This window comes from Pristis pectinata, chromosome 6, assembly GCF_009764475.1.
Source record: "Pristis pectinata isolate sPriPec2 chromosome 6, sPriPec2.1.pri, whole genome shotgun sequence".
Classification (NCBI taxonomy): Eukaryota; Metazoa; Chordata; class Chondrichthyes; order Rhinopristiformes; family Pristidae; genus Pristis; species Pristis pectinata.
The window spans coordinates 6,494,812-6,509,468 of NC_067410.1; the positions used below are offsets into that span (position 1 = coordinate 6,494,812).

Genomic DNA, 14,657 nt, shown 5'->3' on the forward strand with positions numbered 1-14,657 from the left:
ATTAAAGATAAAGGCAGATAAATAGAACCGAGGTACAGACCAATCATGGCTGGTTCAAATAGAAGGACAGGGTGAAAAGGGCTGAAGGGCTTCTTCTTGCGTCTGAGGTGCAGTGGCAGTAATCCACCCTGTACAAGGCCCATTCCATCTGACAGTTCTCAGCCAAGCCACCGGTTTTAATAGGCTTCAGTGTTCTTTCACTGAGGTCAGAAGAACAAATATCACCCAGGTCCCCTGTCATGAATTCTCAGTAAGTGAAACCTGCTGGAAACAGCAGAACAGTGGGAACTCACTAAATAATAGATAGGACCTATTGCAAAGCTATAATGGTTCCTGTTGACACTTGGTTTCAAAGCCCAGAGATTTCTCCCAGTACAGAACAGCCTCAGACCCTGAGAATGTTGCTGTGGGAATTTGAGTCTCACCATAATGCGCTCATGAAGGTCAGCTGAGTAATATTATCGTGAAAAACAGAAATTGAACCACACAGGAGGGCAACCATTAAGGCAGGGAAACAGGAGAGAGGCAAGGTGGGAAGTGACCTGGAAAGAGAGCTTTATTTTGGGCTCACCCTATATCCAAGGATCTTTTGGTGGGGGTGGGGGGGGGGTCAATTCTATGAGATTGAGTTTCTGTTTGCATTCAAAGATAATATCTGTGCAACCCCCGGGGAAAAAAACTAACAGAAAAGATGAGGTTATTTTGAACACAAGTGTTCTGCAGACAAAGCCACTTGGTTTCATGGCATCTGCAATCTTTCTCGTTAGTTCCAAAATCCTCCAACCACAGAACTCAGTAATGCTCAGGCTGGCACTGAGATGGAGATATTCCACCAGGTGCTCTGGTTCAACTGCACAAGTTAGGCAAGCTTTAAAAATGGCTTCATATCAAAAAATACTTAATTTACCAAGAAAGTGACTGGGGTGCACACACCAACAAATACATTAAATAGTTTAGTAAAGATTTTTTTTAATAAAAGTTATTTTAAATACATTTCCTCGGTTAAAGGATTAGACACCCCAGTGCTATTTTTTTTAATGATCAGCCCACTTTCAAATGTGTTTTCACAATAGCACAGAGGTTCTATGCTCTTTGATGCATCAAGGAATGCTTTGTAATGGAAGAATATTGTGCCTAGAAATGCCTACACCTAACTGCTGTGGTTCATGAAAGAGTTTCACATCTTTGATTATGCCAAGGAATTTTGGAAAACCTCGCAACCAAACTGAACCAGCTGAATTTTGAGTATATTTTTGGTGCCAAATGCAGAAACTAGCCCAAAAGGATGAACCAGCTGCAGTGACACAAAACCTACATCTCTCACCTGCTGTTGGATCATCTTCAGGCAGTGTCACCAGTGTGTAACAGATGCCTGCCTGGTTATAAGGTAGGCTAGCTGCTGGAATACAACACACCACTTCATAACCTTCTGTGGGCTCCATCTGCACTGTGACATTCTCCAGGATCTGATCATTCAGAGTATTTGTACAGTCGAACTGCAGAAATCAGACAGAAGATAATTTTAAAAATACAATTCAATAAAATTGTCACCTCATGGCACAGCTACAGGAGCAGCGGAAGAGATTTACAGTCCACTCTCCTTTCAGTTCTGCATCCAACATGGCTATGGGTTTTGAATGAGCTGTTCTTCATGAATTCTTGTTTCTCCAGCAAAGACAGCCAGAGCAAATCACATTAACCCAGATTCTTCACAGCAAGCGTAAGGCCCCCTCGTACAATGCAAAATACTGAAATGTTTTGCCATTTCTTGTCCAGGGGAAAAAAACTCACCTCCACTTGATCACTACCAAAGTAATTAGAACTAATGAACAGATTAGTTAATTCAGAGTGCTGCTATTCAACAGGATTATGGTAGCTCCACTCCGCATTCCTGTCTACCCTCAGTAACCAGTTACCACCATCATTTTAATCTTGAATCAGGCCCACCCATAAAACCCTCTATTGAAATATTTCACCAAGTGCATCAGTGATGATATCTCACTCTGCCTTAAAAATAGCAAATCTCTGCTTCCACCGTGTTTTGAGGAAGAGAGCCAAGGACTTGCAATCAGAGAAAAAAAAAATTCACCTCACTTCTGCTTTAAACAAAATTCCCCTCTTGCTTTTAAACAGAGGCCCCTAGTTCTAGATTCTTCCATAGGGGGAAAACATCCTTTCCATAACCAGCCCCGAGGATCTTGTATCCTTCAACCAACACACAGAATGCAAGTCAGGACCCTGCCTTGTGGCCAATACCAGTTGCAGTCTTGTGCCTGTATATTTGTGTCATCCATGGATCAGTGGGCAGCAATCTCATTACTGAAACTAAAGAATGTGGATCACATTCTGCACCATAATCCAAGCAGCATTGCCCAGTGCCAATACTATCAGAGATGTTCTTTTATGATTGAGATGTTAAACCGGGCCCCTGACTGCAACATCAGATGGCTCAAAATATCTAATGGCATTATTTCAAAGAGCAGTTGTTTTCCCCAACAAACACCGTGTCTTTGCTGTTTGTGGTTCCTTGCTGTACACAAGTAGGCTGCTGCATGCCCTACATTACAGGGTGAAAGTTCTTCAAAGGCTTGGGAGTGCTTTGGGACGTCTTAAAATTGTGAAAGGTAGTACAGAAATGCAAGCGTCTCTGGTTTTCGTTTCTGCCCGTCACTCCGGAATGGAGCATTGCTGAGGCATTACAACAGGGACTAAACTGGAAAGGACCTTAACCAAGTGAAAAACACTGGAATGTCTTGAGGTTGCAGAAATCGCAGTGTAAATAAAAAGCAAGGCTTTCTTCTGCAGCAGTTCCAGCTCAGATAAGAAAGTTAATAGCAATGCTGAGCCAGCTGTTAGAATATATAAATAGTTCTATATGCACCAATATCCAAATGCAAGCACAGGTGGAAAATGCAGGCACACATTAATCACACAGTCCACCTTCAAAAGACAAGTAGGCAAGAAACACTTATCAGGACCCGTGAGTGACTCACCTGGAACACAATGTGATTGGCAAAAGTATGCTTGGTACAGCGGACAACGTACTCTGTCTCCGACTCTGTGAGGGGGACAGGGTTGGATGAGGACTTGAAAAGTGCACCCAGGTCCTTGAACTCTGGGACAGCAGATAGTTGCTCTGAAATGGAATAAGATTTTTTTACTTGCAGCAACAGCAGCAATTCTGAAACGAGTGCTATAATTTAATAAGGCAAACTGCAATTATTGTTGGATGAAGCTGCCCCTACCTTGGAAAATGTCCTGTCTGCTCGATGCCACCTTTTCTGGCACCTTCACTGCAGCTGCCGGAGAGATTTCTGGTATGAGAAAATAAAACACACAAAAACATCATATTAAACGGAACAGAAGAGCGAGATGCCAAGATGTCAAAGGGGGGGGGGGGTGGGGGGGGGGGGGGGGGGGGGGGGGGGGGGGGGGGTGGAGGGAGAGAGGGAAGAGAGACTGAACAGAGTAGCAAGGGCACCTCCAGGTTCCAAAGCATTCTACCCTGGTCTCTGTGGGGTGTTCATGCTGAACCTGCATTTAACACAGGTTTTTAGGTTGGGAGCGGTACTGCTTATCTGATTAGTTAGAGGGGTGCATGGAGTGTGGATGGGAGGGGAATGAGGAGCAGAGAATAGAAGGACCAGATTGAGACTTTTCCCAATCAGTAGGTGACCTATATCTGTCCTTCCCTCAGTGTAGCCTCAGGTTAGGGAGTAATTAAAACAACAGATGAAAAGCCTTTTCAACAGAATGCAGCATTAACAATGCCATTTCTTCATTCCAGGAGAGCTGGGTGTTTTGAGGGAAGTCTTTAATCCCCAATTATCAAAACAGAATTTATAAGGCAGATAAAGATGAGGAAAGTCATTCAATGTTACTTAGCTGACTCATCTAGAAAAAAAAACAATTTGCTCTCCCCTGCTCCCCTTCACATTCAATTATCAAAATGCATCGCGCTTGATTTCACAATGTTTGAATCCACTACTTGGAACAAGGGCCACTCCATCAGGAACTAGGAACCGGTGAAACTTGTACAATGGTGCCAATCAACAGGGAATGCTGTGCTGCAGGGAGTGTACCTACCAGACTTCTGTTCAGTGATGAGGGCCATTGATAATGGAACTGATTTCAGGTCAAAGGGTTTTTCAGAGGGCTCCAGCGTGTAGTGGTGAAGAGCTCGCTCCAGGCCAGGAATGGACACTTGCAGGCCTGGATGAGAAGAAATTACATTGCTTATCATCATTTCCAAATGGGTCAAGTACAGTAAAACTCCGATAATCCAGCACTCTTGGGACTGGTAGATTTCCCAGACTATTGATATTATTCCTGTTAACTCCACATCACAATTTAAATTCACCTTTTGTTTTAGAAAAGATATTACACAGTATCATAATAAATTTATCAGTGAATCGTGCGAGTCCTGGGGCAGCCTGGGAATGGGTGCCCCCGGTGAGTGCGGGTATGCTGCTTACAACAGAGATAGTGGAAATTTCTTCACCCAGTGGGTAGTGAACCAGTGGAATTCTCTACCACAGAGGACAGTGGAGACCAAGTCATTAAATACGTTCAAGGAGGAAGAAGTGTCTTAAATGCTACAGAGATCAAAAGATACGGGTAGAAGACGGGAACGGGGTATCAAAGTGGAAGAGCAGCCATGACTATTGATGGGCCAAGTGGCCTACTCTTGCTCCTATTGTGTAGGTTTCTATTACAACCAAGACTAAGCAGCTGGTGAAAACAATTCAAACAAGGTGGCAGAGATTGAAGATGGAATCCCATTTTCTGGGGGTCTGTGGGCTTTGAAGCTCCCGGTATCAGTTAGAATGGGATTAATGTTGAGAAAATGGACAAGGTAATTCTCTTACCATTGAGGATGTAGGCCGAGTTCAGAGCTTTCTGTTTCTGTTCCAACACGTTCAGATAGAAGGTGGCCCTATCTCGCACCTCATTGTCATCATCCATCATACACCTGTGCAGAGTGCAGAGCAGCATTAGCACATCTACCGGCTGCGGCAAGACCCTCAGCACCCAGTGCGTGCAGAGTTAGGACGAGAAGAGATGACATTTGCTTTCCCTCCTCAACAAGGTTTTATGAACTGGGTAGAAAGTGGAAACGCTTTCAATAACTTACAAACGTAAAAGGAACCATAAGGAAAAAAAAGAGTATTGGACTAAAGAGATAGCTCCTTCAGTGGGCCAGCAGTGGGACAACAGACCAAATGGTCTTTTGTGCTCTGTTAACCAAATACTTATGCGGAACAAGGCATGGGGCCAGATTTTAGGTTGGATGTGAGTTCCTATGTAATGAAAATAAATACCATATGAAATCTTTAATTACAAAAATTATATTCAGTACCCTTTAGAAACATGTCCCTCTTACTAAATATTACAACCAGAACAAAACAGCATTGAAAACAATTCAAATAAATGGGAGGGGTTGAAGATGGAACCCAGTGTCCTGGGGTTGATGATGATCTGTTAGAAAAGGATTGTAAAGCACTTTAAACCTTGAAGATTGTCAGTGAGATGAGAAGGGAGATATTACAACAGGACATGTGAATAAAAGTTCTAATCCATAGGTTTAATATCTGAACAAAGGCATAGGAGGATTTAAGAGTGAAGAATTCTTCCTTTAAATTCTCTAGCAGAGTTTTTAACTGAATTTTTAGTTGAGCAGGAGACCATCTCCTTGCTGATGGCATCAGCAGAGAAGCTGTGTTGATCACCAAGCAGCAGCACCAACCCTCCAGGATTAGGATGGTCTCCAGGAACTGATTAATCAAGACACTGCTGTAGGAAACGTGTGTGTGTGTGTGTGTGTGTGTGTGTGTGTGTGTGTGTGGGGAAATCAAGGGGGCAGTAAATAAAAATACTTTGTGCATTCTTTGAAATGTTTGTTGGTTATAAAAAAATATTAGAAAATGAAGCAAAAACTGTCAGTAACCTATTGGGTTAATGGTCTTTTAAACTTTCCAATTGATGGGGAGGGCGATGCACAAGTAGATGGACATGCTGGGTGACCAATTGTAGAAGTGTGGGGGTGAGGCAGTCACAAATAGGAGACATCCAACCAGCAATGAACACTACCACTGGCCTCATCAGCCACGGGTTTGTAATGACAAAGCAGCGAGAGGCCACGGTTACAACCTCTTTTTTTCTAGCTACCATCTACAAGTGTCTCTCGGGTTAGTCCAAAATCTGTCTCAATACCATTGCTTAGGGATTTCCTCATCCACAGTGGTCAGAAAGTAGCCTTGGGATTTTCTTTGGGGGGGGGGGGGGGGGGGGGGGGGAAAGGTTGCGGTGAAGATGGTTAAAAAAAGCTGCATCTTCCCCGCCCACCCCCCCCCCCCCCCCCAATAGCACCATATATTCTGCAGGGTGAATAAAGCTACAGAGTTACAAGGTGCACAGAAGAAGCAGGATGTCATATTTAAGACCCACATTCGAGCTCTGCCGGAGGGTTGGCAAGAACAGTCTGCAACGTCAATTGGAAATGGATGTTATTTCTTCAGAGTGTATAATTCCTTGAGTTGATAAGGTTAAAAAGGCATTTACTGGTTTCTGTAAGGATTAAGCACACAATGAGTGGCTACTATTCATAATAGTCACACATATATTTAGCTCACTTAAAGTCCAAGTTCCCAGAGACTTCATGTTGTATTTCCAAGCTTGAAGGATTAATGGCTGATCAAGCTGTGTCAAATTCTGAACAACCAGCTTTAAGTTTAACCTTTCACTCTGCCTACACGAGAATCTGCATGTTTCCACAGTGGCTCACTGAATTAGCTGCAATAACTTTAGTTGTAACAAAAATCACTCCCTCAAGCCTTCACCCGAACTGAACTGCCAATCAAGACAGTTACAGGAGTTGAACCCATGTTCTCTGGAGAAGCTCACAATCCCTGTATCGAGATTCTTACTTCTCAAGTGGCTGGCATCGTTAACCTTTCTATTATTTCACAGCTGTGATAGCTGTGGATCTCTTGTGAATGATGGTACATCGTTTACAAGCTCTGCTGAATCAGCTAAAATGCTGTCTGACTGGAAACATCACAGAAATGTTTCTTCAGTCTATCATACCTCTGCCACTTTGCCAAGAGCTCTCAATCAGTCCCACTCCCTTGCCTTTTCCCACCTTTCCCTCCCCAATTATTTACACAATTCCCTGTTGAAATGTATTATTGAATCCACGTCCACCACCTTTTCCACGTGGGTGAGAAACACCTTACGAGGTACAGGGAACGCAAATGCTGACTGATCACAGCAGAGGTACACTGGACCTAATTTCTTTATGTTCAAGGCAGATACTTCGTAAAAATTCTAATCTATTATTTTTTTAAAATGTTTTTAAATCCCAAGTGTGGTCCTGCAGGGTTAAAATTATGCTGGGGATTATTATGGCACATCAGTTAACAAAATTGTCACCAGCACTGATTTGACACAGACATCAAGCCTTTTAAAATGACTGAAAACAATTCATTAAAATGGCACCCAGTGAAATTTAGCACCAAAGCATCATGTAGAATCCTTAATATAACAGACTGAATTTTAACCTCAACAGATTTCAGATCAATCAGTAACTCATACAGCATCAAAGCGTCATCAAAAGAACAAACGGACTTGTATTTATGAGCCTCTGGGACATCCCAAAGCACTTTACATCCAATGAATTGCTTTGAAATGCAGCGAATTTTGGTACATAGGCAAATTCCCCACGGTATAAAAATATAACAAAGAATTTCTAATAGAAAAAAATGTATTTGCCTACAGACTAAAAAGGTAGTCACGCTTCACATACAAGCATTATTTGCAAAGTCTATTCACAGCATTAGAGGAAGTATTGGGCAGTACTATTGGTTAAGAGCATGCAGCTGACTCTAGGTTTTCCCCAGAGTTAGATAACTCACGGGCTGATGCGAGGTTGTTCCCTCCAATAAATTTGATGGAACTGTTCCACTGCTGTCGGCATGGCAACAAATAATCAGGAGACCAAATATGGCAGGTCTCAATGAACTTGAGCAAAGGCGGCTTGCATTTTAAACAGCAGCTTTCGTGATTTCAGGATGTCCCAAAGTGTTCTGCAGCCATTTAAATACTTTGAAAGGTGGTCACTGGTGTAACATAGCAAAGGCCGCAACTAAACTGGGCAAAGACAGGTTGCAATAACGGCAAAGACGTGAACATTTGGGTTTTATTTTGATAAAAGAGTTGTGTTGAGGGATACACACAATGGCCTGTTCACCAGGAGTAGCTCCATAACGTGTGTTATGGATTGTTAAAATGATAAGGGCGTTTGCCAAATCATTCCATCCATCAAAAAGGTTCGAGCCCTATTCCTAGGACCTGAACACGTAATCAATCCCGCCAGCCACTTCAGTGCAATGCTGCACCTTTGGAGATACCATGTTCTAGACAGAATGTTAAACCAAGGCCCACCTGTCTGTTCAAAGCATCTTTGTACCTTTTGGACAAATCTGATGGTCCCAGTCCTTAAGTGGATAAAAATTTACTTTCTGCATCTTGTTTTAAGTGGTTCATGATCCACTGTCAGCATCACGATGCCCACGAGGTACAAAGGTGATGATTTTTGACGTCATTTTTGGGACCTCCAACATTTCAAAAGACGGCATTTCTGACAGTGCAGCACTCCCTCAGGACCGCACAAATGTCCGCTCAGATTTTTATTAGTATTTTAGAAAAAAATATTTCAGGGAGAATTTTGTTTAACATGAAACAATATTACCACCAACACTATGCCTTTAAAATTCATTAAGAAATTAAGCTGAATGTACTTGGGGAAAGAAAAACTGGCAGCAATAACTTTATATAACTGGTCTAATGGGCAACACTGGTGCTTCCTAACACCAGTAGCAGACATTCATAATCATCCCAGGTTGCTATATGCTTTCTTCAAAAATAAAACAATGTGTAAGGAATTCATTCAGAAAGGTTTTTGACAGCATGGTTTTGCTCCAGATGGAAGATTTTCCAGCCAATGGCTCTGCACCCGTAATATCGATCTCTCCCATTCATAGAACCATACAGCACAAAACAGGCCCTTCGGCCCACCATGTCTTACTGCGCCACATTAATCATTTATCAATCATTAAAACTGTTCCCACGTTCTTCTCCCACCCCTTGTATCCCTCCACTCGGATTCCAACTGAATAATTCTTCCAAGGTGAAAAACAATTTGCCCTGTAGCCATTTCCACCCCCCTCCTTTTGAGAGTGTAGACTTGCTGGCAGACTGTTCAATAGGATCTATCCTTCAACCAGTAGTTTACCTGACCGATCATTTTCAATGTGAGAACCCAGGCAGCAAATGGCAGGCATGAGGTACGAGCACGATGGGCAGTACAAATACTTGGTGGGCAACATGTACCTGTCTGGTTCAAACCCTGTTCTTGAGACGGGCACAAAATCCAGGCTGATCCACCAGTGCCGTGCTGCGGTAGAACTATATTGTTGTGGGTATGTTTTTTTTTGGATGGAACATTAAATGTGAACACTTTTGAGTAAATTCAAAAGATCCTAAAACACTTTTGAAGGAGCAGCTTATTCTCTGAGTCAAAGCTGGCATTCATTTTTCAACCAGTACCTGAAAGGAGGTGATCTGGTTATTTTATTTATTTCACACATTTCATTCCTGCCTGGTCCAGTTTGGCTGTCCCGACTTTTTTTTTATCCACAGTGATTTCATTTTAAAAGTACTTTACTGGCTGAGAAACACTTTGGACATAGTTTGGTCGATTTACAACTGCTAATACCTACTTTTACAAAAGCTCAACCCTCCTCTCAGTCAACATCCAGGCACATGCTTGCTCGTGATGGTAGTACATAAGAAACTGGACAGTGCTGATCGAATATTTTCCCTTCCCTACTGCTAAACTGCTCTCTCTCAGGCTGAGATATTGTGAAGAACAATCTCTGATGTCTTTTCTACTCCTTCTCCCGTCACATACCTCAAAACACACGTTTCTATTTGCAACGAGCTGAGCTCCACACATTTTATTCTGAACAGTCAGCCACATTGCAAGCCATTGAAGAACAGGAGAACACTGAGGGAATATGCTAACTGAGTCACAGTTAAAGAGAAACACTTTCATCAGCTTAAATATCTGTGAAGCTGACGCTGTATTTCTGAACACGATACCAAACGTTCTACTGTATCCTCAGGGAACAGTAAATTGCACTGGAAAGTACATCTGCCCTCTGCAACTATACACTTATGCAGAGGGGGAAAAATATACTGGGAGGATTAAACAGGACAATATACTCGATATAGGGACTGGAATAAATCACTCAGTTCCACAAATTATATCTCCTTCAAAGAACACGAAGTAACATTAAAATGAGAGGATTACCTGAACCATGTACCTGCTCTCAGCAGCACTGAGTAGATAACATTATATTAGGAGGGTTATTTCCATTGTAAACCTTACCTCTTAAGTAACACGCTCACACTGGGGAACATGTCATCATTCTGGGCTCCAAACTTCGCCAATGCACTCACAGCAGCTATAAGAATATGGAAAGAGAAACAAGGTTATAACTTGTAATACTAATACCTGCGAGTTTCAATGTAGCAAGGACGCAGCGAAAGTAAAATTCTCCGCCGTCAGCCTCTAAAATAGTTCAACCACTCTTGAATTTCACTTCCTACTTGGTTTCACAGAACTCAATACAGCTTTTCACCAGCAAGAACTCCTCCTCCTGCTCTGTGTTGGATAGAGGCCCAGGGTAGCTTGCTACTCAGACCTGCTCCTGTAAATTCCTACATCATGACTGTGATATGCAACATCCACACGATGCAGTGTAGTGAGTCCGTAAGCTTGGTTTAATTATGCTTCACAGTCGTGCAGTCTGTTAGACAACCGAGTCAGAACAAAAGAACCCCTCTCCAAGTTACAGTCAATTATGGTTTTCAACTGTACTACCATTCCTTCATTGTAACCAAGTCAATGGCCTGAAATTTCCTACCCAGCATTATCACGAAAGCAATGTTTCACACATCCTAGCAGGAATTGCTGCAGAGATCTGGAAACAAAATACTTCACACTTGTAGACGACATGTGACCAGCTAAGAGACCAAACTTGAAATCTGGTCTTAATAAATAAAACTGATAATTAATAATGGACAAAAAAGTAGCCTCTCAGTTCAAATAAAGTTCAACTTTCCCTCTTCATCGTCTTGTTTGATTTATAGTCTGTCCGTTGTCTGAACCTACGTGTCTGTAATGCTGCTGCAAGCAAGTTTTTCCACTGTACTCACCGTACTCGGGCACATGACAATAAACTTGACGATTTAAATGAATTGCAACACATTAAGTTAAAAACTGCTAAAGGTAATTTGCTTCCAGGAACACTTGCCCTCATTAATTCTCTCACTCTTTAAACACTAATCTGGCTTCTAACCTGCTAACCATGTTTCCTTCTCCATCCCCTTTGCTACTCAGTATTCACCTCATCAAGCATTCTGCAACGAAATGACTACATATGCAACAGTGATTGGCGCCAACACAAGAGGGACTTACCTGCTCGGACCTCTTCATTCTCCAGGATGACCCGATTATAGATGAAGCGGATGTACTTGGAGGGATTGGGAGTCCTAGCTCCCTCCCTCCCAAGCAGGTGAAGGATGCGAGTGGCGAGGACAGTAAACTCACAGTCCTCAATGAATTCACAGAGGTGAGCCAGGCCCGTCTCCTTGCTCTCTGGGTTGTCCTCGATGATACAGATGATGCATTCCACAATGGCACGTTTGTACTCAAACCCACCCTGGGAGAAGGGAGAGGAGGGAACAAGTCAGAATGTACATGCAGTCTGTGATCCTTACTGCTCACGAGTCAAAAGGCAGTCACAGCAGCTGTGGGCTTCGTGGTCACTTCCACATCCAGTTAGATCCTCAGTCGATTTACTTGGTTGAGCTAATTTGGGCAGGGCTGCACAGGGAGATGGATTTAGATTTTGTAAGACTACTTCAAGATTGCTAAACCGTTGCATGCACAAAATAAGGAAGAAACTGGAATACTGTATCAATGGCCGAGGATAATTTTGCTTGTCTGGTTTTCACACACTATGTTCTACTACATATTTAAAAGAAACGCAAGTGATGTGTTTGAATGGGATATTAGAATCAAAGCAGTTATAATACAAAAAATGCCAATTGGCCCATTGAGCCGTGCTCTCTCTTCAAATGGAGATATCTGTCCTAATCCCATTTACCCACATCCAGTCAGATTCTTACTCAGCCTCACGAGGCCGTACATTAAATTCCTCAGTGATTATTTTAAATGATTTTAAATTCCTTCTAAAATAGTAGAGAAGAATAATTCCACTTAATACTAACAGTGTTAACCATTAGATGGGGCAATCTTCAACTTGAAGGTCTTATTAACTTCTTTCAACTGTTTCTCCCTTGTTCCTTGAAAACTAGCCAAAACAGCAATACATCAGCAGGCTTCTGCCAACATTGTTTTGCTCAAGGCACAGGATGCAAAAGCCAACAAACTGACGTCTTCCAATTTCTTGCCTTATCCTGCAAGATTTTCCACTCCCGGCAGTGCCTTCCACATAACTTTGGGGCGGTGAGGTTGAGATCAGGAACTCACAAGGAACGAAAATCATAGATATACCCAGAGCTACATCCCTAATGCACAACAGACCTGCCTTCTCCTGCAATATACTGACAACAAATTTGAATGCTGTGTTCATGGAAGAAGTCTGCAACGAAAGCTACAATATACCTTTATAAAACAATGGTTCAAGCACAACTGTAGTGCCCAGTACTATACCATGCAAGTTATAAAGAATGCCAATGCCTTAAAAGGTGATGCAGAAAAAGTTACTAGAATGTTCCTAGGCACAATTCTCTTTGGTTGTACAGCCAGACTAGAGAGTTGGGTTTAAGCTCCAGGATCAGGGAAGGCTGTGTGCTAATATGTTCATGATGAAATCTCCAAGTAAAGAGAAATGGTTTCAATGGCAGAAGAGTCGAATGCACACAGATTGAAGGTGATTGGCAAAACAAAAAGAAAAAGATGACACAAGGTAAGTCTACTACACCCAGCAGATAGTAATGATTAAGAACGGTCTGCCTGCAAGGGTTGCAGGAACAGTTTCTAATGTAGCTTTCAAGTTGTCAGCAAAATTTCTATGACTAAAGGGAAGGAACTGGCTATAAAAAACCAACAAGGGTTTGACTGGCCAAGTGGGAGCCACTGTGATACAAAGATTCCATGCAAACCACAATGCAAATTGAACAAAATTCTTATTTCTCCTGTTAATCGTAAATAGAAGGATAAAAATATTGACAAAGATGTAGAGAAATTTTTCACTGGTAGGACAGTTGGTACACACAGATACTAAGGGACAAGAAATAAAAAAAAAAAGCAGGTATCGCAGGTAACCAGTTTGTTCACTTTCCCAATTCTGGTCAATGATCTGAAACCTCAACCCTGGTTCCTTCTCTGTGGACGCTGCCTGACCTGCCAAAGTTAGAAGTGAACACAATACCAGTTAGGCCACACAGCTCGAGTACTGTGTACATTGCTGGTCACCATGCTGTTGTGCATTAGGGATGTAGCCCTGGGCATATCTATGATCTTTGTTCCTTGTGAGCTCCTGATCTCAACCTCACCGCCTCATAATTGTGTGGGAGGCACTGCCGGGAGTGGAAAATCTTGCAGGATAAGGCAAGAAATTGGAAGACGTCAGTTTGTTGGATTTTGAAGTCGAGATTGTATTGAAGAGGGTGCAGAGGAGAAAACTGTAGCTATGAGGAAAGATTGAATCAGCTAAAGTTGTTCTCTTTGAAAGAGAGGGCAGCTGAGAAGAGACAACTGAAATTCATGGAATGGAAGGATCCAAAAAGGGCAAGTAGGAAGCATCCAACTCCCTTAGAAGAGGGGACAAAAACTGAGGGCACAGATGTAAAATGAAATGGTAGAAGAACTGAAGTGAGATGGGGCAATATCTTTCATCCAGAGGGTGGTGGGTGTCCGGAACTCACAGCCTGAAGGGGTGGTGGAGGGAGAAACCCTCATCACATTTAAACAGTACCTGGACATGAACTTGAAAAGCTGTGATTTGCAGGGCCACGGATCCAGTGCAGGATAAGGTTGGGTCGCTCTTTTTCAAACAATACATACATGATGGACCAAATAAATAGGCCGTTACCTAGGTTGGTATCCAAGTAGTTTTTTTTTTAAAGTAAATAAATTCACTTACAGGATGTGGGTACTGCTGGCAAGACCAACATCCTTAACAGTCTTTCAGAAGGTGATGGCGAGTCACCTTGAAAGGCTGCAGTCCTTGTGGTGAAGGAGCTTGCACAATGCTGCTTCATCATTGCTGGGCCTCCCCCTGGACTTAAGCTCAGCAATAATGAAGTAGCAGTGATTTATTTCCAAGTCACAGTGGTGTGCGCCTTGGAAGGGGACTTGCAGGTAGTGACAAAAGCATGCACCCGCTGCCCTTGACTAAGCAGTGGAGATTGTTGGATTCGTTAGATGTCGAAGAATCCGTGGTGGGTTGCTGCACTCCTTGCTGCACTGCATTTTGTTGATGGCATACACTGCAGCTACAATGTACCGGTCATGAAGAGAATGAAATGTTTATAGTAGCAAATAAAATTTCAGGTGGGCTGCA

The 14,657-nt window shown here is 42.6% G+C and overlaps 1 protein-coding gene across 1 annotated transcript in view; it reads right to left on the bottom strand.

The window, feature by feature from the left end:
* LOC127571096 (coatomer subunit gamma-1) overlaps nucleotides 1–14,657 on the bottom strand; it is a 66,292-nt gene that overhangs the window by 5,892 nt on the left and 45,743 nt on the right. Inside the window, exons 14-20 of the mRNA XM_052017155.1 lie at nucleotides 11,543–11,786; nucleotides 10,451–10,526; nucleotides 4,869–4,972; nucleotides 4,087–4,212; nucleotides 3,246–3,314; nucleotides 2,994–3,136; nucleotides 1,325–1,496 (exon numbers count right to left, since the gene is read on the bottom strand). Coding sequence (XP_051873115.1) covers nucleotides 1,325–1,496; nucleotides 2,994–3,136; nucleotides 3,246–3,314; nucleotides 4,087–4,212; nucleotides 4,869–4,972; nucleotides 10,451–10,526; nucleotides 11,543–11,786 — 934 coding nt within the window. The remainder of the gene's footprint in view (nucleotides 1–1,324; nucleotides 1,497–2,993; nucleotides 3,137–3,245; nucleotides 3,315–4,086; nucleotides 4,213–4,868; nucleotides 4,973–10,450; nucleotides 10,527–11,542; nucleotides 11,787–14,657) is intronic.